The 25,813-nt window shown below is 45.7% G+C and overlaps 2 protein-coding genes across 5 annotated transcripts in view; one reads left to right on the forward strand and one right to left on the reverse strand.

Annotated features, from left to right (window-relative positions):
• Nucleotides 1-7,355, reverse strand: part of col6a3 (collagen, type VI, alpha 3) — a 55,860-nt gene extending 48,505 nt beyond the window's left edge. Inside the window, exons 1-2 of the mRNA XM_086124005.1 lie at nt 7,154-7,355; nt 2,228-2,312 (exon numbers count right to left, since the gene is read on the reverse strand). Coding sequence (XP_085980131.1) covers nt 2,228-2,312 — 85 coding nt within the window. The 5' untranslated portion in view covers nt 7,154-7,355. The remainder of the gene's footprint in view (nt 1-2,227; nt 2,313-7,153) is intronic.
• The window catches only part of mlphb (melanophilin b), a 90,048-nt gene that overhangs the window by 52,586 nt on the left and 11,649 nt on the right, over nt 1-25,813 (forward strand). For 3 of the 4 annotated variants that reach the window (XM_086123997.1, XM_086123999.1, XM_086123996.1), the window contains 3 exons: nt 8,784-8,957; nt 20,501-22,149; nt 23,847-24,026. In XM_086123997.1, the coding sequence (XP_085980123.1) occupies nt 23,902-24,026 (125 nt within the window). In that variant the 5' untranslated portion in view covers nt 8,784-8,957; nt 20,501-22,149; nt 23,847-23,901. The remainder of the gene's footprint in view (nt 1-8,783; nt 8,958-20,500; nt 22,150-23,846; nt 24,027-25,813) is intronic. The other variant, XM_086123998.1, reaches the window with a different exon arrangement.

Raw genomic sequence — 25,813 nt, forward strand, 5'->3', positions numbered from 1 at the left:
TATGAGCGTCAAAAGTAAACTACCAATAACTTCAGTGACAATTTTCCACAATTCCAAGCTACGATCGAATAGAAAAGAACAATAACCCGCCTCCAAAAATATTGCGACAATAAGGGCGTTTGTTCTATCGTTGTCGCGGACTGCAGACACTTGGCTTTGACACCAAAAGATGAATAAGAAATGAATTGAGAAAAACACAGAGCAAATTTAGATAAGAAAAACACAGAGCAAATTTAGATAGGGGAAAAAAAATTTAAAACCAAATCGCACGGAAACTCAGGCATACAAAAACCAAGGCTCGATTGTAAATGTAATGTTGCTCTGGTGTCACATTCATCTTTTGAGGTCAAATCCAAGCCTAGTCATAAATAAAGAACTTGGCTTCTCTGTCCCGATTCCTTTGGAGGAGAGTATACATAACCAGGATGTGAAAATCAATAGAGTGGCGAAAAATACTTTTCTACCTTTTGTCTGAGGACAATAGTAGGCAAAAAAACGACCATATTGAACAGCAGGAGTGCCCAAGTCTTGTCCTCAAGGCCTCTTTTCCTTTCCTGTTTTGGATGTCTTCCACCTCCAGCACACCTCATTCAAATGATCAACAAGCTCTGCAGAAGCATGATCATGATCCTTATCATTTGAATCAGGTGTGGTGGAGGAAGGGGACCTCAAAAACAGTCCGGATAGGGGCACCCCTACTGTACATGACGTTCCCTTGAACCAATTAGGGAAAATGTGATGCCTTTGTTGGTGGTTCTTGCACAAACTCCATGGTGTCAGCCACCCATGCAGGCTCGTGTTACGGACCTTAGATAAAATGACCAGTAATGACCCGCTGGCTCATCCTTTTGCGTGCAGAACGTTGCACTTATTCAATCTGGCCCCAAACTGCTATATTCGATAACATTGCCAAAAGTATCCACTTTTCAACTTTGGGGCTGATTCACTTTATCATCAATTGTCATTTCTTGTGCCGCATCCGTTAGTGTTTTGAAATCAGAACTGACTGAATTTGCGTCCATATCTGGACTGTGTCGCAGCTCTTCAAAAGTGACCACGTGTCACGCTCAGGGCCCAACTGACTTGTTTTCAGTACTTGTTCAGCAGTGTAAGGATGGAAACCAGGCGGGTTCATCACTGCCTCAGATACACATTACACTTTTTTTTTTTAACCAAAAAAAAAACAAAAAAACACACACATTATAGACCTTGTCAAACATTTACAAGACACATACATAAGCAAGTGATGGTGAGTGGTTAGCAATTGTTAAAAGGTCACTGATTGGTGTGGTAGTTGTGATACGAGATGTACTGTTGTGGTATTATGAGACATATGTGAACATAAGTGATGTTAATTTTGTGGATAATGGAAGGTTACTGTGGGGATCTGATTGTGTTAATGATAAAAAGTCAGCCACATGTGCAACGGAGACCATCCGGCACATGCGGACACATTAGTATGGTAGCGGATGGCCGTCCCATTTCATTACCTGTCCCTCCTCTATCCCCGGGGGCTTCCTTTGGCATCGCCCCCCGACTGTGGCATCGCGTCAAACCCCCACCACTAAATCTTGACTCTCAAATTCCGCAAGACCAGAAAAGAATACGATGAACACATGATTTTGATGAGGTTGGCTAGCCATCTCCCTGATCGCCCAGTCCACGGCGTCCTGAACCCCGACTGCAAACACCTCCACGCCGGCCATCCGCAGCACTTGCGCCAGGCCTGGCCATGTCATCCTTCGAGCGGCCTTCCATTAGCGCCACCGGCACCCGTGCCGCTCCTTCACGAGCGGAAGCGGTGTTGGTATGGTCGCGGATCAGGAAGTCCAAGCTCAGGCCGGTTTGGGAGCTCCCGCTCTGATACGACTTAGCCTTGACGTGTGTCCGGACTCCCTATGTTGTCGGGCAGCTCTTGAGGTGGAACTCGCTTTTGCGCTTTGGTGTTGTACTGCACCATAGCAAATTTGAATCTCCCCCTACGCTTGTATCGCACTGTACAAAAAAGTTCTCTCTGGAAATGGCTAAAATCAGCCTGAAGTGGCTGTTTCAAAGCAAAATGGCGGACCTCCTGTATCTTTATCATCCGTCTGGCTTCTTGATACTTTTTTGTGGGTCGACTAATGATGAAGCCGACTAAATGTCAAATAGCTAAGTGAAAGTGAGAAATTTCACGAGGACCTAATCACCTGTAAAAGTCAACTGTTCTTATTGCACTTCAACTTACCATCCTGCGCATCGAGTTTTGGAAGAAATCCTGCGAGCAGGACCCCCATGAGGGCGCAGAGCGGTATCAACCGGTGCCTTGTCATCTTTACAAGAAAAGATAGAAACAAAGATGAGATGAAGTTAGTCTCTCCACAGATCAAACCCAAATGTGAAATTTGTCTTACACAAGCACAAATTAAAGATGCAAGCAGCAACGAAGAGACTATCGTACCCCTTTTTGATTGGCAAATCTTTGAAATTGATCATCAAACTCGACACCCATTTCCAATGCTTGTACGGTGGGCTCATTTGGCCAAATTCCCTAGTTGGAGTTGGCCGACCCCCTGTTCAATTTCCAGCTTGGGTGCATTCTGTTATGATGGATATGATCACCCAAAATTATGTTGGTCAGTGAATCTTTTATTTCGATTTTTATACTTACCAGGGGTGCTACTTAGTAAGTAAAGTGATCATTTAACAATTTTTTAAAAATATCCATCCCTTCTCTATCGCGCTTGTGCACGTTAGGGCTGTGGGTTAGCTTGAGCTAATTAGCCTTTAATATGGCCAATTTTGTCCAAGCAAAGGGCCGTGAGTCCACATGAAATCACATTTGCTGACTGGCAAATACATCTGAAAACAGCAGGTGGCGCCATAACCCCCAAAGACCTAAGACCTTTTTTTTTTTTCCACAAGCAAATTACCACCGTGTGTGGAAATGGCACCGTACAGAGAATGAGTGATGTGTTTTGGAAGGCTGATGCAAATGCTGACTGTTGACATCCACAAACACGCCAAAGGACACTTTAGAGTTAACATTCCGTGCATTTTATTTCATTTTGTTGTAAAAATAGTGACCCGTGCCGGCACGTGGAGAACATGCGCACTCTGCACAAAGAAAGTCAAACCACACACACTGGAACGCTCTCTCTCTGTGACCACTCTTCTACGGCTGTCCCAGAAAAATACACGTTAGCAAAAATACCGCTTTGTGTTTGTGTGTGGACATGGCATAAGTCATCTGCTGCCGGTTATGTAACACGCCGACGAGAACACATTTCCTATGTCTAAGCGGGCCAATAAGCAATTTTCTCTGGGCTGCAACCCTTCCAAACTGAGCGTTATGGTGGGATTGCAACGGACCACACGCGCTCACACAAACCCAACAGAGCAGACTGCACACGTAACGTCACACTTCATTGAAACTAAATGTTATTAAAGCTTGGAATGGTGATGAACGGGCCCTGGAAGCAAAGCCAGAATTTGCGCAAAATGGTTGGGCTTGTCCAACAAAATGGCCGACTTCTTCGATTTCAGATATGGGTCATTGAGACTGTTTTTTTAAACACTTCCTGTTGTGATAGACATGTCGATTCAGTTTCATGTTGACAGGTGAAAAATGCTGCTGCGAGCTAATTTTTGTTGAACTTTCCAAAAATGAACAGGTCCTCGCACTTCACGCAATTTCGTGGGAGCCTTAGCACTGGCCTATTAAGGGAGAAATAGTTGTCGACAATTGCTGAGACTAACTTGATCGCGTTTTGACACACCCAGTGATTCATTCCATTCATTAAAAGTAAACGCTTTTCCTTCCTGGCACTCCCCCCCAACGCAGATAAGGCAGAGCTCACTCTGTCGAGCCCCCCGATACATTTTACTGATCAACACCAAATTTGGTGGACATGTCTTTTATAATAGGATGCGCAAAAAGCGTTATGGACTAGAGCCTGAAATGGAACAGGAAGCAGACAATTTTGGGGTGAAGTTCCTCACACAGAGGAAAGTCAGAAAAAAATGATCTTAGAACGCCAGTTTCTCTGAGGGACCGAAAAAGTGGGTAGACATGTTCCTCTTATCGGGACTTACAAAAATCTCATGTCAAAAATTGCACAGATTCAAATCCAGAAAGTCTGCAGGCAGACGTGCTAAACAACACAAGGTCACCATGCTGGCCAGACTCAGGACTTGCCATCGTTAAATAACGACATCAGCGGATAAAAATGTGTACCTTGACACATCATCTGACGATTGCCTGCCTTCAACTTCTGGCGACTTCCCCCAAAAATAAGTACAGTAAAAGATCCCGAGATGCAACTAAGCAGCCACTTCCATGATAGAAAGTCCAAGTGTGACTCCACACTGCCACCTCCTGGCAAAATGCGAGGGCACGAATCAATTCCAGACTTCAGGACAGCCTGCCAGCGGGGAGGATGTGACTTGCATAGGAGATGAGGCTCCATCATAAAGTTACAAACTCAGCGGGCAGTTTCGAGGCAGCTGCTTCGTGTTAATCCGTCTGACACGGAGCAGATGTGCACTGGCTGGATTACAGCGCCCGTTTCAGACCGGCCTGCCGGATCCGCTCGCCACCTCGGAGCGGGACGGTAACAATGACGACGATCACCGCCGAAGAAGACGTTGAAAATGTGACATCAGTTTCATGTCGCCTTTGCGCCAAACCGAAAAGTAACACTGGAGACGCTCGCCGTTGATTTACACCCATCCCAATTACAGATGGCTGCGGCTATAAAAAATAGAGAACCTTTCAGAACGTTCCAAGTTTCCAAGCATCTGCGCCGCATCATGGAAAGAAAAAAAAATAAAGTGAGTGCGCATGAGAGAGTGGAATAGCCGTAAAACATGTTGATTTACGGTGTATTTCTTCAAGTCCATTGTTAAGAGTTCCTCTGCCAGCAACAATACGAGCCTCCAAGAGATGACTGCCACTAAATTATGCGAACGCAGCAAAGTGTCCCTCTTTCTCCAGCTCTCTCCATCTCCATCTGACGTAAGCCTAATTATCGGAGGGGATTTTTTTTATAACCGTGTCATCCTTTGGAGCCACCAAACCAGTAACTGAATCAAAAATGTTCGCCAGTACAGCCAATCGCTGTCGTGTGATATTTTGTTGTCAAATAAACAATAATAAACCGTAATCAGGGGGGGAAGGGTTTTGTAGTTCACTTGAAGACAAAATAAAGTAATCGGTTTGAAAACTATTCCATAATGAAACCAAACAGAACAGACGTAAAATGTTAGAATCCAAACTCAATATACAGAATACCCCGATTGTCATTTTTTAGTTCAAATTTTTTGAAGGATATCTTGGGTTTACCCCCCCCCCCCCCCAAAAAAAATAAATCTAATGCATTTCAATGGCCCGTCAATTTTATGTGGATTTTAAATTGTCGCGGGCCAATCCAGAGTCCCTAACCTCCGCAAATAGTGGGGTGCCAGTGTACCCTTTGAAGTTGTAATATCACCATTCCCCACTAGATGGCAGACTGCGCTCGTGCAGGGTCATATACTGCCCTCAACGACATTGTGAGTAGGCCTAATCACTTTTTCTGTTTTTAGAATGAAATGCAGTACAAACATAGTTCCTGACTTGTGTGAACATTTTGAGTGAGTTGGTTTTAGACACGAGTGCCTCAGATTTTTTTGTGGGTCCGATTATGATACATCTGTCCACTAAATTCCATCCGTTACACTGGGTTTAGGGGGGGTGAAATTTTTCTGCCTTTCCAGTGGCGATATTGAGTGAGTTTGGTTGTTCGGACCCCTTCAAAAATATACCCTTTCAACAGGATCCACGCTTTTTGTTTTGGGCCCTGCGATCGACTCCATCGGTCGCAAAGTTGCCGTAGCCTTCAAGTTGGACAGATAACACCTGGTTCTGCAAGCACCACTGGCCCACTATATCATCACAAGCCACCCCCTCGTCCGCCTCCCTCTACTTCATCCTCCTCCTTCCCCTCCTCTTCTTTCCCCTCTAAACACGACTCATCTGGCTGGCTGTGTGGAAAAGAGAGAAAAAAAAAGGCGCTTCACACTTTTCCATTCTCTTGCTCACTTGTTGAGAGACATCGAGGGAGAGAGAGAGAGAGAGGAGGGGAGGGTGTGGTTTTGGGCTACTGCTGCAGTGGAAAGATCTCGCCCATCCAAAAAGACTCCTCTGCTATGCAAGTGCGAGGATTTGGCACAGCCCGGATGTGTCTCCAAAAGGCAATTTCTCCTTCTTTATCTCCAGAGTTGAATGCCAAAGCCGGAACAACAACGCGGGGCAACTTCATCTCGCCAGTCAAACTGAACGTGAATCATTGCTTTGAAAAACTGAAATTGAATGACATCATTTGATTTGTTTCATTGGAATTGTTGCATTGAAGAAAAAAAAAGAAATCAGATTTGAAAGGACTCGTTTCGAATTGAAGACCAATCAACTTGAAACTGAATTTAAAATGAAGAAATGTATTTCATTTTCTTAAAAACGATGTCTGTCATCCTCACTGAAAATGCAAATTACTATATTTTCACTTTCAGTCCAGGTCAATAACTTATACAAATTCATTTTGATTGACAGACAGTTTTAAATTTGATCGCGCGAGTAATTTAAATCAGAATGTTAGATGCGACATGTTAATCATCCAAAATGTGAGTTAGATGCACATTTTATTTGAAATATGAAAGAAGCCATCATTTCATCTGAATTCCTCCACATTTTTTTCCAGATTTTATGTTTAATTCTTCCCCAAAATATAAGATAATACTTTTTTTTTTGGAAGAAGAAGAAAAAGACTAGAGAACAAAGTCCGAATTTTGAAATTGCAATCGGATTTCTGTCCGTTGAACGCCGTCAATTCGACGCAGGGCGATCCACTCCAGTAGGGTGAAGGCACACAACGGTGCAGTACCAGCCGAAAGTTTGGACACACCTACACCGCTGCGGCAAACCAGAGCAGCGTGCGTCCAAGGCCAACTTTTACATGACATTGTGCCCCAACTTTGAAGTGCAGTTCACCTTTTGCCCGCCGCTAAACTTGACAAATTCTGACAGCGCGCGATATATAAACGGCCATGTATGAAGAGACACGCGCGTGTTCTGACTGCAGCCTGGCGCCGTGGTCGAAGATAAGTAGGCGGCGAAGAAAGACGCCGGGAAGCTTACCCTGAGAGGATGCGGCGGCCACTCCACACTCTACTTGCTGCTCAAGTGGAAGAAAGCAAAGAAAAGAATCGTATCAGTCGTCAATGACAGCCAGCAGAGTTGTGCTCATTATCCTCTTGATAAGGTCCGTAAGGAGGGGGGGTGGGTTTCGGGACGGGCAGGCAGGCAGGCAGGCAGTCACCCTCCCGGTCTCGACCCAAAGGAGCAGTGGCGCCGAGTTCAAGGCTGGGATGGGACAAATTTCCAAAGTCTTGGAATTCTGCCGCCTCACTGGATTCCTCCCACCCACTTCTCTCTGAAGGCAAAAGAGGAAGAAGGGGGAGTCAGGAGATGGAGTGGGGACTAAATGAAAAGCAGACGCATACTGCAGCCCTGTTTGGTCTGGATCTGAAGGCACTCGGATGATGTCACAAATTTCTTTCTACCTTGCTTGTCATCTCCACCAACTTTCCACAGGCAGCGGCCGTACAGTCATACAAAAGCTTCGATTGTCAACATTTTTCTTTGATCCCTCCCTCTCAGACGCAACCCTCGGCTTTTCTATTTTTGTATCCCAATGAGCTTTGGTAACTTTTGATGTTGTCTTTTGCTAAATAAAGGCAACTTTCTGCAATCCGTGCAGGGTTTGCGCCACCTGCTGGCCGAGGGCCGCCGGGGTAGGCCCACCGCATGCCCTCGACCCTCCTGAGGATGAAGCCGATAGCACCCATTTTTTTTCTCTCTCTCTCTCTCCCTATATATATATATATATATATATATATATATATTTAAAACAACTGTTGGCTTTTGTCTTCAACAATTACATTCTAATTCGTACACAAATTTTGTGTCAACTGAAGTGTCTATAATTGGTTTTTTGTTGTGCAAACTTGTGTCATTGAAATTGCTGTTTCAAAAGCAGTCACACATTAAGAAAGAAAGTAGCCCCCGCACCCCCCAAAAATGTGCACACTTCGGAATGCGCATCACAATACATTGGCAATTACACTGCGGTGCGAATGACATTCTTTGGCTACAATCGAAAAAAAATAAAAAAATAGCTGAAGCGCAGAAAAAGCTTTTTTAAAATTTTTTTTTAATGGCTCTATAATGACAGCTTACAGTACAGTGTAGGGGGGCTGCTTCAGATTACTGTACATGTTGCACATTTGCTACTAAGTCTCGGTGGCACGCATGATTGCGCATAGGATCAACATAAATGCTAATGGTGGCGTAACCTTTTATGAGCTGCTAATTATTAATGACATATTTACACCGGGCTATGTTGGCCCCAGAGTGACCGTACACCTACTTTAGGCTCGCCAGCTGTCAACGGCAGCACTGTGAGAGCACCTTGTTTCTAAACAGTGACATGTTTCCTTTCGAGATGATTTTTCTTGGATGGATGAACACCACTTTGTGTGCGTTTGCCTGAAAGGACGTCGACTACAAGTGTTCATTTGCACTTTGGCACTCATTGCGCAAAACACATTCATAAATGAATGCCTTTTAGGGGTGGACATGTCAATCACAACAGGACGGACAAAGTCTCCAGGACAATGTTGAACAGGAAATCGGCCATTTTGGAATGAAGCTGAATTTTTTTTCTTTTTTTTTGTGGATTCGGCAAAACGAACCCAAATGTAAACAGGGATTCTGGACAGATGGACGACACTCGGTGTAAAGCATATGCAAGAAACCAAAAGCTCAACAGCAGTGCGTTGCTAAAACAGACGTTCTCCGGAGAGGACGGCGTGTTGCGACACCAAGCCAACATCTGCACATCTGTTCGCTCCCCTCCGTCGGCAGTCAACGATCAGCAAAGGTAAACCCTCGTATCCTAAACGGGCTCTACAGTTACACACGTTTCTTTATTCATCAAGTGCGCACAAAAAAAAAGAAGAAAAAAAAGATTCCGAATGTCCCATATGGAAGCGCTTATAACACTGGCTTGTGTGTGTCCGTGTTCTGTTCACTGAAAACCATTACTCATGCGAACGTTTGCAGCAAAGCAACGCTTTGTTGTGGCGGTGGCTGCTAGGCAACCGCCGGCGGATGATCCACTCAGTTATGTTCCAAGAGAATCTGATAAGCAGCAAGATCCTACTATAAATCCCCAGTTATCCCAATAGTCATCTAATAGGCGAATGAAAACGGCATGGTTTTTTTTTTTTTCGTTTATAATAAGCCCTGTGCTCAAGTTGAGGGTAAAATTGGCTGCTTTTATTCAATCTTGTCATTATTGTTTAACTTCTCTTCTGCGGGCATTATTATCAAAAGGGCTGCAAATATTATGTTGAAAAAAACAGTTCGGCCAATTGACAAGACATCGGGGCTACTTGTATGTCGTAACAGAATGCTGGGAAAAGTCTCAGGGACCCCCACCTGGATTTGAACAGGAAGTCAGCCATTTTGGTTTGAATCCAATGGATCTGGCACAGCATTGCAAAGTCTGATCATTCTGAAAATTCTCAAAATGTAAAAAAAGACAAAACAATCCAGTCCCTGACATCAGTTTCACTCACCGACGTGAAAGCTATCCTATTTGGGAGGTGTCATGCTTTGGCCTATTTCTGTTTTTTTTTTGCCAGCAACCTTTGTTTGCACTTTGTCGGTTCTCCGCTTTTCTGTCAATACACATTTTTTCCAATTTATCTTTGTCTACGTTTGTGGGATGCCAACTTCATTTGGTTCGTTCCCCAACCGTGTCGGGAGGATGCAATGACCCAACGGAAATGGAACTGAAAGTCAGCCATTTTGGTTCCAAGTGCCTATTTGGGGGCTTTTGATGAAGATTTCAAGAATTCTCCGTGAGGGACGATAAAAAACAAAAAATGCAATTTTCTGGGCCCAGGCACACCCCAAAAACTTACCACTTTTTGCAAGAACGTATATCCTGGTGAAAAGAAAAGTCTGGATTTTGGACTCCCTAACAAAAGTCAGTCAGGAGCATCGCTTGCAGAGTTATTAAAAAAAAAAAAAAACACAAGAGACCAGTTTAACCAGTCGAGACAAAATTGGGTGGAACCGTCTGTGATAACGGGACCCGCAAAAAAGTCTTAGATCTCGAGGAGGTTGGTGTTCTGAGCTGTCCAGGTGGCTCGCTGTAGACATCTGTTGAGAGACTCTTTGATGGACACCAGGGTTTGGCCGGATCACAATGCGCTGCTTGTTGTCAATCCCCTCTGACTTATCGTTCCCTCAGTTCCAAAATTTAAAAAATGAGACAAACAGCCATTTTGTTCAGCAGTCTGGGAGGGGTTCTTCCACACGGCATATTTGTGGAAATTATGAGTAGCATAGCCACATTAGTCATGAACTTACAGTAGACTTGCCGTTCTCTACTCCTACCAAAATGACACGATCACTTAACTGTCCTTGCTTTATGAAGACATCTGAGACAAAGTCACCAGAGGAGAACATGTACTGGCGCACACGGCTCACTCCAAAAAGGAACGCTGAGTCACACCGTATGGAATATATACAAAACGAATAAACATCATTTTCTGTGGTACGGGATAAAAAAGTTGGCTTAAGTGAGTGCTAAAACCGCACCGCGAGTGGCGTCGCCATCGTTCCTTTGAATGTTGATCGAAATGTGGCCTGCGACCAGTCCATTGGTTGCGGTAATACAAAAATCCGTTGGAGTACTACCACCTCTCCGAAGGCGTCTCCCGAAAGAGTTTTCCTCTTGTCAAATGGACTTTTATACTATTTGAACGAACATTGTATAGTACAAGCTTGCGTCAAACGTTGCCACTCCATTGCAGCCTGGTCATCCTGGAACGGGGGTTTCTCCCATCTGCGGCCCCTTCTCTGGGTTTCTCATTTCCCCCCCCCCCTCCCTCCCCCAGATGTTTTTTTTTCCCCTTGCCCTCCAGGGGGGTAAGGGCAGGCGATTTGTCAGCTGTGGGCATGTGGAGCCCTTTGAGACCGTTTGTGATGGAGGACTGTAGAAATAATCAAATGTTAAGACCCGGCCTCACTGATTTTCCATAAAATTGGCACATCGGCGATCTAACGGTGGACTAAGCGTTTGTGTGATGGACACATTCATTTGCTGTACTGCATATACTGTTCAGGGTCTTGTGGATCTGGAGTCCTTCCCCGGGTGACTTTGGACTACACCCGAGACTGGTTGCTACACAATCACAAGTGGTTTAAAGTATCATCAGCACGTTGCAAGAGAGTACGTGTCCATTCGTGGATCAAACACCGACTGCAAAATTTCCCATTCAGCTCCTTGTTGGAGAACAGCAAGTCGTGACCGAAACACTGAAGACTTGGAGATGTGCTTTCAGAAATCCTTCTCTCTACTTTCCACTGAGGCCGCTTTCACACAGCGTCCGTTCCCGCCTACGTCACACGTCACGCAAACTACTTGAAGGGCCCACAAGAGATAAGTCCCGGTTGACCAAGATTCCTCCTCGAGGCGTCCGCCCCGGCCAAACTGAGTAATCGAGAGAGACCAGCCTCGGTGAGAGAGGTGACCGAAATAACCCAACGGTCACTCTTCCGAGATCCTGCGGCCCCGCAACACCAGAAGACAGGAAAAATAAATGAAGAGATTCTTTTCAGGCCATCTCACATCTGGAGGCCGATAGTCGACAGTAATAATCCCCCCCGCCGTATTCATTCTGAGCAATTGCATATCATTCTGCTCTGTTTTATTTGGCACAGCAAAGCAGCTGCTGCAGAAACTCTCATCAACTGTCCGCTAGTTTTCTCGCAGATGTTACAGTCTGGTATGTGCACATGTTGGACACTTGACTCATTCTCACCTAATAGTTCAATGACGAGAGCCCAAAGTTTTACACCGGGCTGTTTGTATCCACGGGTGGCACAGCGGTCGACTGGTTCCCACGTCGGTCTCACGGAGCCGAGGTGCAGGGTTCGCTTCTGGCTGGGGCCTTCCCGTGTGGAGTTTGCATCTTCTCCCCGTGCCTGTGTGGGTTTTCTCCGGGTACTCCGCTTTCCTCTCGCATTTCAAAAACATGTGCGACAGGCTAATGGAACACTCCAAATTGTCCCGAGGTGTGATTGTGAGCGCGGATGGATGGATGGATGGATGGATGGATGGATGTCTTCAACAAACCAGAAAGCATGGCTTTTCTGACCAGAGTGCCTGCTTCTGAGCGGGGCTCATTTGGCTCAAGTCCCTCATGGGATTTAGGCCAAGTACAGACTGTAACATTCTTGCTTTCGACCAAACTGTCTCACTCCTAGTTAAACTGCGGACATGATTTCTTGACATTTTTTACATGCAACCCTGCAATGACAAAGATACTCCACCAATTTCATGTCAATCGGTGAAACTGGTGCCGAGGGATGATTTTTTTTTTCCCCCCAACTTTCTGGTTGGGAGACCTGCTTGAGATGGAGCTTCACTTGGGTGATTTGTTCAAAGTTCAAGCTTTGCAATTTGTGCAAAAACGTCTGCTTCAAGCCAAACGGCGGACCCCCTTGTTTCATTTTGGACACGGCTCCTTCACACTAACACGCATCCTCTTCTGATCAACATCAATTTTCACCTTGATCGCTTAAACTGGTGTGGAGGGCCTGCTTGTATTTGCATGCCACGTTTGCATGTTTCGCTCCATGAAGAACAGCGATCGCTCAGGGACGGGTCCAAAAGGAACCCCCCCCCGCCCAAACTATTGCAGATTATTTATGCAGGCCCATTTCCTCCAACGGGATGAACATCTGCTTAAACACTCTTGTCATCTTCACATTTTGCATCTCGCTCTTGTCTCCCGAAATCCGAGCTCCACTGACATCATTTGCAAGATTTCACACTTTGCTGGCTTGTCGCTTATTCAAACGTTTAATCGGCAACAACATAGCTCTGCATGGCATGTTGCCTAACTTGCTCATGATTGAAATCAACAACCAGGACCACATTTTTGGAAAAAGATGACAACTGCATACCTCAAGTACGAGTCACGGCGTTCAGCTTTTTGTACATTTTAAATGTCATTTTCGTGATTATGCATCATGAGCTTTTTGTTCCCAAACAGACTTTGATCGCTGTGACGGTTTGATTAGGAAAGGGGGAATGATGAGATATTTTCTTTAATTAATGGACACGCGGTTAAGAAAACAAATGGATGGATAGATGGAAAAAAAAAACAGTTTTAAGACTAGACGGACTCATAACATGAAAATGTGTTGCACATATGCGAGCGCAGCTGCGTAGCATCTTGACAGATCCCGTGTCCTTTTCATTTGCTTCCTCTCACATGATCTGCACCGGTGGACGTTTTGGTTTTCTGCCGCCTTGGTGTATTTGTGCGAGCGCTGCAAAAAAACAAAAACAAAAAAATCTTTTCATGTGCCCAGCGAGAAACACCCACCGCGTTGTCATGATCCCCGTTTGCTTCCCAAAGCGCTCATTATGCCAGCGCAGCAATGCACAAAAGTCTTAATCGTGTTTTGTGGCAAGTCGTGAAGCTTTACAGTGTCAACATTTTTCATGATTTACCGTCTGATAAATGTTGTTCACATCTGGTAACAATTGCACAAGGTTTCAGCAAACAGTTGGTTTCTGAAGGGCCGCTGAAAATGGCCAAAAGTGTTCCTTATAAGTAGTTGTTTCCAAACAAAATGGCTGACATCCTTTTGTCCTTTCTTTGTGGGTCTGCTCAGGATAGACAAGTCTTGCAAATTTCGCATTGCTTAATGAAACTGTCTTTGAGGGCACAATTTTACTTTTACTACTACGGGCTTGGTCCCGTGAGAGGAGCCATGACTTGCAAATTTTTGGACATTGGTCAGCACATTTCACTTCAGAATACCTTTGAGAATCTGGAGATTTCTTTGTTCCCTGCACAAAATTAAGACATGTTCCCAGAAGAATCCTTCGCTATACGTTGTACGAGGTGAACGTTGAAATAATAGTTGACTATTTATTATTGCGGCGGCACGCTGGTGGCCTCACGGTGCAGAGGTGCCGGGTTTGAGTCCGGCTCCGGCCTTCCTGTGTGCAGTTTGCGGGTTCTCCCCATACCTGCGTGGCTTTTCTCCGGGTACTCCGGTTTCCTCCCACAAATCCAAAAACGTGCACGGCAGGTTAATGGAACACTCAAAATTGCCCCGGCGTCTGATTGTGAGCGCGAATGGTCGTTCGTGGAGGTGTGCCCTGCGATTGGCTGGCCACCATTTCAGGGTGTCCCCCGCCTACTGTCCAAAGACAGCTGGGGTAGGCCCCCGGCACGCCCCCGCGACCCTCCCGAGGGATAAGCGGATCAGAAAATGGATGGACGGATAGATGGATATTTCATTGCTTCCGCCTTGAGATGTCTAACTTTTTCCAAGGATTTACTTCACAGTGTACTGCAAAAGACCGCTGTGTCTCCACAGTCACGTTTTGGGAGCCAACGCTCTCTCTTACATGGGCCGTTTTGTGATGCACGCATATTTCCACCGCCTCTTTGGGGTTTGGAAACACATTCTGGAATATTCCTCTCCCATTTTTTTCCCCCCGAGCCTGTTCTGCCTCTTGCCCGGTCTCTTTCCCACAAAGGCCATTTCATCATTGTTGGCGGTAAACTACAGAGCAACATGCCCAACATTTTTGCCAGCGCGTGCATCCTGGTGAAAATGTGTCTTTTCACCAGGATACACTTCACGACCTCCTCGACGAAAGTCTGGCCTGTCCGAATTTTTTTTGTCACATGGTGTGGCATGCGCTACGTCGTTCTACGATTGGTTCCTCATTCTACGTAGTCAAATTATGGCGTTTAAGTTTGATGATTATTTCGAATATCTGCCATTCTTTAAAAAAGGGATTCCAGGGACATTTCCTCCATTGGGAAGTTAAAAAAATATCGACACCCAGACATCAATCATGTCTATCATAGCACGATGCACGAACAAGTCTCAGCAAGTGATGCCCAGACAGAAAATTGGCCATTTTGGTTTGAAGCGTAGCAATTTTGGGTGCAATCATACTTACCCAATGTGCCCATGTGATCTCAGGCAGGCAAAGCACGGACGGCGTCAGAATTTGTTGATTATTTTGACAATTCACAATGTGGCCTGGCGGCGTCTTCATGACGACACTTGAATGTTTTCATGTTTGGATGTTGGCGAGTGCAAGAAGAACCAAGGTTATGATCTTGAATCTTTGATGAGTTCCCTCGCCAAGAACAAGGTGCCGTCTCTGCATGTAAAAAGACATTCGTATGCCTCGCCGTAATTTTCACGGTCTGAAATGAGTGCACGCAATGTCTGATGAGAGCAATCCGCCAATGAAGTCAAGTACCCATTTGGTAACTTGGTGATTTAGCTGAGAGACACGCGGCGTTCGTATTTGTTTTAACCGCCAGCTAGCGCGTCCCCCGGGCTCCTGTTTGCATCTCGAAGCTTCAACCGCCAGCTCCCACACGGAAAGTCGACTCTGCAAAAGTGCCGTTGGCTCCGGCCCGCTCCTCCGGCGGATCACGTCGAGTCCTGCCAAGCAGCCTCCCACCCATAAGTTCCCCCGACGCAACGATCCAAACCGAACAATGGCTGCTATTGAACGCTAACTGTGTGCGTTTAATTGACAGCTGGAGTCGATTAATGTTCGGGCCAGCGGGCATGACGACTACACTTTGCCAAGATAGTGGGTATGCTAATGGCTGCGGCCGTCCTCTTCCTTCTTCCTTCCAGGAGAGTTTGCTGTCCTCAAAAAGCCCCCCTCTAGCTTTACAGATGTGACTCATTGCCTGCTCGTCTTTTCCACCACCCCGGTGTACCTTGAGATGTTAGAATTTCTTTCCATGGAATGACTTTGGCTTTCTCAGCATCTGGAATTCATTCGGGCTCATCGGGCTTACGGTTGTATCCTTTCATTTCCCCTAACTGTGTAACGTTGATTGGATTTTCACAGTAATTAGGAAATCAGCCATGACATCGAAAGTTCCATCACACGCTGGACCGCGTCGCGTTGAAAACCCGCAACCTTGTACAGAGAATGCGCTCGTACGTACGTTTTTGCCGTTCACATCCATTTCTGAGAGTTGCTACATCATAATTGAGGCATGACCGCCACTTTAACGCGGGAAACATACTGGGAAAGGACGGGTCACTCAATCTTCCAAGTCCACCGCGAGTGGACTTGGACCAAAATTCGTCCCGAGGATATTCTTTGACGGCCGGGGGTGGGTTTGGTTTTGGCCGCCGGCAGTCATGTGCTGAAAAGTATTCGTCGAAGGAGGCGGGGCGGACGGCGGCCGTCACGTGACGACATTTAACCGTCGACGGCGGGCAGACGTCACGCACGCATCGAGGGGGAAGCGTACGATCTGGTGGGTGGGACGCTGTCAACGGCGGCCGAATGTAAGAGACGATATGGGAGAGGGCGGGTCCCTCACACTACCAAAATAAATTGGGGGGCGTTACCAAGTTCTGGAAGGAGACTGGCGACTCGGAAAAATCCCGAAATTCCCAATGGCCAGCACGCCCCTGCTTAGTACGACACTTAAGAGAAAACTGTGGCACAATTTCCACTTCCGGTTCAAGGTGCACACGTTTCACACATCGCCACTTGAGGTATTCAGTGCCAAGACACTATTTAGTTCAAACAAATGTACCGGTTTTAAATGAAGATCAACAAATGCTTTTGAGTCAATGGGCTTACTTTGTCGCAGAAGTGGAGACCTGACTTGGAGTTCTTGGGTCCAGCTGGCAAACCGGTCGGGCCAAGACAAAGACTTTTTGAGAGCAAAGTTGACGGGAATGCACCGCGGTCCGGCAAGGCATCGGGGCATTATGCTTTAAAAAGCAGGTTATTGTTTTTTTTTTTATTACGTACAACAATAGTGTGAATGGTTGTTGTGGTGAAGTCAGAGTAGTTGAACATAATTATGGAAATGGGTTACACATTTTTATTGTCCTTTGTTTTGGATGACTTAAATGGGTCATGTCTAACCACATCATGTGCTTGAAACGATGACTATTGATTTTCATTCTTAGAAGGATCGAAGTAATCTTTTCTTTTTGGGGGGGGGGTCGTCATAGTGTGGGAATTTCTCATTTTGTCTTCAAAACTCAATTTTTGGGGGACCCAAAATTAACGGCAGGCGCGACAACTTATCCAAAGTCTTCCATGTCACGCCTTGCCAAATAAATCGAGATTTGTAGAGGCAGAAAAAGGTCAGTCGTATTTACAAGATCATCAAATGCAGTTTCTTCCCCGCGCTTCATAATTGCTTGCCTTTCAGCCTCCGGTTTTCATGTTGGGTGTACCGCTGACACTTGTCTCCAGGTGTCTTTGATCTGTTCAAATTCTCCGTAGAAACCTTTGTATAAAATGTTCTTATCCCTTTGGGGAGTTTGTTGGCCGTTTTGTAGATGTGAGGCCTGGACATGTGCCACATAAAATATGACTTAAGATTTATTAAGATGTTAGTTTTTCCTTTTCTCCTCTTTTTCTCCAAAGAGCCTTGCTTTGGAGAGCAGGCGTCATTTGACCTGCTACAGAGGAGACTGGATGCAGTTTGTCCCCATAAAACATTATATTTAGGATTCATGACCTCAACCAAGGAGGTCTTCCCCACCAAAAAAAAAAAAAATCTCAATTGTTGGCGTGATTTCCTTGTTCATTTATTTTGCTTGTAGAATTTTCTATTGGGTTGAGGGGTCTGGCCTTTTCGGTGCATGCTTTTGAGCTTTTTGAGCAACGCAGGTTCGTTCACCCAAATTTAGGTGGGTTGCATATTTTGTGAACATTTTTTTCTCTATCTTGTGTGTGTGGGGGGGGGAAGGGATGATGTTAATGAAAATGTTTAGTTTGCGGCTAGCCAAAAAAGGCAAAAGAAATACAGTTATATGTGCCAATGTGGTTGTTTTCTAAAATTAACTCATTACAGCTTCAGATGGCCAAACCAAACTTAGGGCAAAAAAAAACAAACAAACTGTTATTTATTACATTTTGCAGTTTTGTGTCATAATCGTGAAAAAAAACCATATGATGGTTTTGTTTAAAAAGCTCCCCATCAGCCGGTGTGTGTGTGTTGGCTGTATGACAAGCCGAACCTCTCCTCGTGTGTGTGTGTGTGTGTGAGTGTGTGTGTGTGTGTGTGTGTGTGTGTGTGTGTGTGTGTGTGCGCGTGCGTGCGTGTGTGTGTGTGTGTGGCTGCATGTACCAAACAACTTGAGCTCGCATACTCTCATGCTGTTTGACAGGCTACTCTATGACTGTTTTCCACAGGGGAGTGTGTTTTTATTTTTCAAGCAGTCATGGCTTCCAGGCCTGCCGGGGACAAGTGCTACTGTCCGCTACTTTAACTTCCAAAATATTTTTGGCGGGGCGGACCTTCTACACCCCAAAACAATGATAAATGGCACACATTTATTCATTTGAATATGAAAAGCTCCAGCTCAATTACAAGTTGAAATACAATAATGAACCTTAAAAATACAGTTTTTGCGACAACAAAATGACGGACATTGTCTTTATTAAGGCCGGTTGGTTGACCTCAGGGAAGAGCCGAGGAGAGCATCGAGCAACGAGAGGCGGCGACAAAAGTGCGCTAACGAATGAACACGAACGCGTCCCCAATGACCTCGCGGTCAGGTCGACGCATGACTGTTTTGATCATCTGGAAGACGTTTTTTCACCTTTCTTTTGAAGGCGAATGTTAATTTTCAGGAATAAAAACATGAACTCGGTTGAGTCGCTAAAAAAACACCCCCGCGTGATCATCGTGAGGATAAAGCGGATCGGAAAATGGACGGCTCTTTATTCTGACAAAACGTGTGCCTTTCACTCTCAAATAAAATAGGATTTTATTCCAGAAATGAAATGCTTTTTTTTTCCCCAAAAAAAGAACATGCAGGGATGTCAGATGTATGTAATGACAAGTTGCAATCATATCAGAGCTTTTAACTGTCGCAGAGCCAAACCAGGGAGGAGTAATTGGGTTTTATGTTTGTTTTATTGCCCTCCTCCCTCCACATGTAGGTAGGTAGGCACGTTTTAAACAAGGTTCGGGATTACATTTGCTTGGACCCCCAAGCTCCAGCTCACAGACCTCTCGATTTGACAACCTTCGAAAAAAAACGCGACAACGTAAAGAGACGCCATGGTGTGATATGTTCTCCAAAAAAGCTACACTTGAGATTCATCACGTCTCGCTCCAAACCATCTCCATATGGAGGACAAACCTCCACTCTCAACTAGTCCTCATTGGAAGCGTGGAAGGAAACTTTGAACGCATCCAAAAGCTATAAAATTGAGGTTTTCTCATAAAACCGCTGGAGATCATCCACGTTGCGTAACGCACAAAGATCCTTTGAATACGACCGCCGAAACATCTCCGTGGCGGTCCAAAGGCTTACTTCACTCAAAGTTTCATATACTGTACCGTCTGGAATTTGTGAGGAGGACTCTGGTGCAACTTTTGCAACCAGTAGGCAATTGCTGTTGGTATCGCGGTGTGTATACATGGACAGAGTGCATGCTTGGGTTCCCGTCTTGCCTTTCCGTAAACATCCACAAAGGCCGGAGGGTGAGGGGGCAGGAGAAGGACTGCGCCGTGTGCATTTGCGTGCGTGCAAGCCTGCGGCGCGGAGGAGGAATGCGAGCGTTTCCTGCAATTACCGTATGGCTTCATCACAACACGTTCTATCTGCTTGCCTCCCGATAATTAGCGGCAACTCCAAGAGAGGGACGATCCGAGACCCCATATCGGAGCCAAAGCTTACACTCGCGGATCTTAATCAGACGACACCGGAAAACAGTCTAGCAAGACGAGGAGACGCCCAAACGTCATTAAGTTCATTGGTCATGAAAACGACTTGCCGGAAAACTCCCAAAAAAGTCTTTGCTGAGTCACCAATGGCGACGCTGATTAAGACAGAAGTGGATAGATGTGACATGAAAAGCCTCTTTAGGAGCCACGCACACAATTAAACGGGAGGTCAGCCGTTTTGGCTTGAAGCGCCGCCATTTTGGGAAAGTCCAGGTAATTTGTTCGACAGTTCTGTAATATATAATAGTCAGGGAGGGACGTGCAATCAGCTAACCCTTCAATCCTTCCTCATCATTGTAGATCAGGCGCGTCAAACTCATTTTTGTCGCGGGCCACATTGTAGTTATGGTTTGCCTTGGAGGGCCATTATGAATTTTGGGAAACCATAAAAATGTTTAATCACCTCCACATATTACGTACACAGCGCACAACAAATTGAGGAATAATTAGTTTTAAAATAAGAACAATGAATGTTATTGTGGAATACATAAGACAATTTGAAAATTTGGTTCAGACTTTTGCAAGCATCATGGAACTTTAACATGCTTGATTTGCTTTCGTGGGCCAAAAAAAAAAGATATGGCGGGCCAGATATGGCCCCCGGGCCTTGACTTTGAAACCTGTGTTGTAGATGATCACCAGGCTGGCTGCGAGTCGGAAATGGCATGCTAGCTGGGCACGTCCGCCATCGCAACAGTGCCGGAGTTCACCACTCAACACTTCTGTGCGTCGGGGGAGTCATTCCTCCACATCTGCGATGGTCCTGATAACCCCGCCCCCTGACGTCGTGGGTGCCAGAGTCTGGCCCAACAAATCATCTCCAGCCGCAGTTTCAAGCACCAGAGCCCCAGCCAATTTCACTGGTGGAAAAAGAAAGAAGTGGTGCACGGGCCCGGAACGAGCACGAGCGGTGGAAAAGTGAAGTGCGGTTCTGGTACTTGGCTAGAAAGTAAAAATGAAATAAGCCTCGGACACAGGCTTCACTAATAAACACCAAATTGGGTGCACATGTCGACCAGAACAGGAGATTCAAAAGGTCCCAAGGAGCATCATTTCTTTTTATCTGCCTTGATGATTCTTTGACTTAAAATGATGTTATTTTTTCATGAGTTCCATTTCACAAAGATTTTGAGAAATCATATGAGTTGACCTCATTCTTAAAGAGAACACAGACCTTTACGAAGGCCGAGCAATAATGTCACTGCGTCGTCTGCTGAGTTGGCCGTCACACTCCGGTCCTCCCGTAGGTGGAGCTAATGCACAACGCAGACATCTTGACGACGACCAAACAACTGCAGAAGGAGAAGACATTCCAACAGAAACAACTGGCTCATGAAAATGTGATTATTATATTTGGAGTTCAGGACTGGTCGCCATTGGGAAACCTCTGTGGTGTCGTTGCCATTAAAGAAGGAAAAAGCCTTCGGAGGCTTGCACCGGGCACCCCCTTCCAGACTAGCGACCATATCGCCTGCTTTGGAGTCTTGCAAACGCGTTGCTGAAGGTCACATGTTGACAACAACCAGGTGCCGGAATTAAAATCGACAGGTGCACTGGACAAACTGCCGCCAGGTGTTTTAACTCACGTGAGCAAAAACTAAACAAAAGCTACGACAACTTAGCATTACGAATGAGTCGCAACAACCGCGTCGCTGTGCGGCTAGTCGGCAGAAAGTCGTAGGAGAATGTTGCCAAAATGAGAAAACAGGATTTCGGGCCAACGGTCCCGTGGCTCAAATTAGGCACTTAGAAAACATCAACAAGAGAGGGAGAGGACATTGGATGCAAACAATACGCTTGGAAGACTTTGATGTCTTTTCATCTGTGCTTTGTGCTGTCACGTGAAATCCGAGGGATGGTGACAATTCAACATTTTCCCATCCGCTAAGAAGGACATTGGACAAATGAAGTTTTACAAGCAGTGTGATTCTCAACGCTTTGAATCAAAAGCACATGAATGGATCGCTCTCCGCGCCATCTTACGTCACATGCATGACATGGGACTTGAGATTTTTTTTTAGCTCCATTTAAGACGGCGTACCCATGAACCCGAGCCCCGACCCCCCCCCCCCCCCCCCCGTAGTACACGGCCTTCAATCAAATACCGTCTGTCAAATGAAGGCAACCGATTAGCCTCCCCCCACTGCCCCCTCTCTTCTTTTTCTTCTTCTTGGCCCCCCCCCTTGTTAAGTGGACATGTGATCAGAAGTGCTGGCAGCCGCCGCTGGCGTTTGCCCCGCAGTCGGCTCACCGTGCCTTTGAGGCTCGTCGCTCCACAAGGTAAGCAAGCTCCACGATATGTCTCCACATGTCAACGTGGCGCGCTTTGACCTGCTTTTTGAATCACCTCGTGGACGCGTGCGTAGCATTGTAGATGTACTCAAATTTTTGACATCATCATTACTAACATTTTTGGGGGGGGGGGTTTGCTTTTTGCGCAGATCGTGCAGCGGGTCACATTGAACTTTGAACATTCATGCCATGGTGCACGTTGGGTGTATTATAAAGCGCGTGTGATAATATTAGATCGAATTTCCGTGCTGTACTATTTGACAACTGCATCTGTCTGTCTGTGAAGCTAATGCTACGCCAATTTGTATTGCCTTGAAAATGTACCGCCATTTTAAAATTACAGGAAATGTTCATTCAAAATATACTTCCCCCTCTTTAGTTAAAATATTAATTTTATTCAAAAATGCTACTTTTAAAGATACACACATTTTTTTTCTCAATATCATTTTCCTGATGCGACAGAACTTTTTGTGAAACTTAACACCCCAAATTTTCTTGAAAATAAATCAAAAGGAAACCGTAAAAAAGTAGCTTTTTTTTCCTGTTTTCCTTTAAAAAGGCTCTCTCTTATTGAAAATATGTTATAATACATATTTTTGCTGAAAATGTAGGCTCCTGCTGTTTGGAAAATGGAAACCATACAACTCAAAATATATGAACTTTCCTCAAAAGAATTAAGCTTTTTTTCCAGTGAGAAAAAATGTTAAATGTACGTATGTTTCCCTTAAAAAATAATAATAATAAAATTTAAAATATATATATATATATATATATATATATATATGAGGGTGGCCCGGTAGTCCAGTGGTTAGCACGTCGGCTTCACAGTGCAGAGGTACCGGGTTCGATTCCAGCTCCGGCCTCCCTGTGTGGAGTTTGCATGTTCTCCCCGGGCCTGCGTGGGTTTTCTCTGGGTGCTCCGGTTTCCTCCCACATTCCAAAAACATGCATGACAGGCTGTTTGGACGTTCTAAATTGTCCCTAGGTGTGAGTGTGGGCGTGGATGGTTGTTCGTCTCTGTGTGCCCTGTGATTGGCTGGCAACTGATTCAGGGTGTCCCCCGCCTACTGCCCGAAGACGGCTGGGATAGGCTCCAGCACCCCCCGTGACCCTAGTGAGGATCAAGCGGTTCGGAAAATGGATGGATGGATATATATATATGCTCTTTAAAATTTGCATGTGTTTTACTAAGAATTTTTTTTTTCCCCCAACTTGTGTAGAAAATCAGCAGCGCCATCGCCCAATACCTGTTTAGCTCATCCACATGTTTTATTAGCAGCATTGGAAGAGTCTCACGGGGCCCGCACCAGAAACTGAACAGGAAGTTGACCGTTTCGGTTAGAAGCAGCGTCATCCTGGACACATTGCAGTCTTCATTACTTTAGCAAACAAATGTTGAAAGAAGGCCGTTTCCTGCTCTTCTTCCCAAGCCACCACTCAAATTGTCATTTTCAACACTTGCACTCCATGTTGCCACATGGCAACCCTGCATCGTCTCCATTTAAAACGCTTCCAACGGATTTGTTCTTGACGCGCTGTGTTTTTGTGCTGAGCCTCGTGGTTAGCCGAAAGGTATTCGTGTCACCGCCCACCACACAGATTGATTTGGGGCTGGTTCAAATACCACACGCACCTTTCGGGGTGATATTAGGAGATGGTTTGTGATTTCAATTTCTGTCTTACAGAAACCAAAGAGCTGACGGGCTGGCGACGCGGGCCTCTGAGGGCCGAGTCACGGGAATGCAGGGCACCGTGACCGGCAAGGGGCTGGATCTCTCCAAGCTCACTTACGATGAGGCTGCACACGTGTGGCAAGTTGTTCAGCGGGATTTCGACCTGAGGAAGAAAGAGGAAGACAGGCTTGGGTAAGAAACTGGATACAAATGCACCGTTTTACCTCATCAAATTCCGATTGGAAAAGTCTTCGCTTGGAGTTTCTCGTTCCGGAGGATTACCCTCCTCTCCAAATTGTATTGGAACAGTGAGGCCACTTGGCTTCTGCATTCCAAATGGTCGGGTTGACGTTGACAACCTGGCGCGAGTGGAGGAGTTCAAATAACTTGGGTTCTTGTTCATGATGAAGGGATCAAATCGGTTGATTGGTCAATCGTCCCAAGTGATGAGGTCTTTGCATCGGTCCGCAGTTGGTGAAGAAGTAGCCGAGCCGCTTGATTTCCCGCCCTCATTTATGGTCACGGGTTGTGGGTTGTGCCCGAAAGAACGCCATTGTGGATACAAGCGGCCAGGTTGTCTGGGCTCTCCCCCCTAGCGAGGGGCTGAGAAACTCGGTCATCCGGGAGGGGCTCAGATTGGAGTCAATGCTTCCCCACATTAAGAGTAGCCAGACGAAGCGATTTGGGCAACGACATAGAATGCCTTTTTCAGGTCTCCCTGGTGATGTGTTCCGGCTCAGGGGGCCCCCTGGGGAAGACCGAGGATGTGCTGGAGAGACCCTTAGGCTGGCCTGGGAACAATCACGGGGTCCCCACGGAATGAAATGGACGAAGTGGCTAGGGAGAGAGAAGTCTTGTCTTTTCTGCTTTGGTTGCTGCCCGCCAAACCAACACCGGATACGCGGAAGAGGTTGGGCGAAGGGAAACACTGGATGAGTTTCTTCGCTGGAAAGACTTGCGATTGCTCTCCCAAAAAAATAGCATTGTGAAAATTTGACTGGGAGTCCCAAATTGGAATCAGATGTCTGATCATCACGCCCATTTCCGCCGTCACATTTCCACGTGATGCTCGAGAGGCTCTGGTGGACTTTTTGGGAAATCTGCATCTCAAGTCGCAAAAATCTTTGGAAAGATCGATCGAGACGCCGGTTCAGTGCGCCTCAAAGAAATCCTTTTTGGCTTACTCGAGGAATAGAAGCTCAAGATGGTTGTCTGATCATAAACTGCCTTTATTGACTTTTTGTTATAATTTCCTGGCTCGTCACACGCGATTATGAGGTCACGTCACTTTCTTCTGTCACCACCAGAAGCTGATTTGTCACCGTTTTACTCACATTATCAATGTCATGCCCGCCTGCTCCTTGGAGTCTGCTTTGGATCGTACACAGGGATAAGAGTGGCGCACCTGGACAGTTTGCTGAGTGAACTTTTTGCACTTTTCCATTCTGTGCAGAGAGGACAAGGGAGAGCATCACTTTGTCTGGGAACAATCTGTTGCTTAAGTCTTTACAGCTGTTTGAGTCTAAGTGAACGTTTGGCTGATGTCCTCACATTCCGCAGGCTAGCCAGTGAAGCAAAAAAAGGCTCGATGCCAATTTTTTTTGCCCCGCGGACTAGTTTAATGTCGGACAATATTTTCAGGGACCGGCCTTGAAGGTGCGACAGATAAATACAACAAAATAATATCATACAACCTGCATGAAAACGGTGGTGTTTTCGAAACAGAATAATTAATACGAATCTTGACACGAGGAACGTCCTATCTGGCCGCAACCCTCCCTGGTCGCTATGGTAACATTTAAACCTGCCTTCGAAATAAGATACAGAGTGCATGAAAAATACAACTTACCATCGCCCCATATTATGCAGAGTGGGCTTGGTGCGTGGGAATCTCCCGTTGAGACAAATACGTATTTTAACTAGGACTCCGGATATTGTCTATTAAATGTAGCCTTCTTTTTCTTGGAAATCGTAGGCTC

The sequence above is a fragment of the Hippocampus guttulatus genome, chromosome 11 (genome assembly GCF_054856545.1).
Source record: "Hippocampus guttulatus isolate MCC_2025c chromosome 11, RoL_Hgut_1.0, whole genome shotgun sequence".
NCBI lineage: Eukaryota > Metazoa > Chordata > Actinopteri > Syngnathiformes > Syngnathidae > Hippocampus > Hippocampus guttulatus.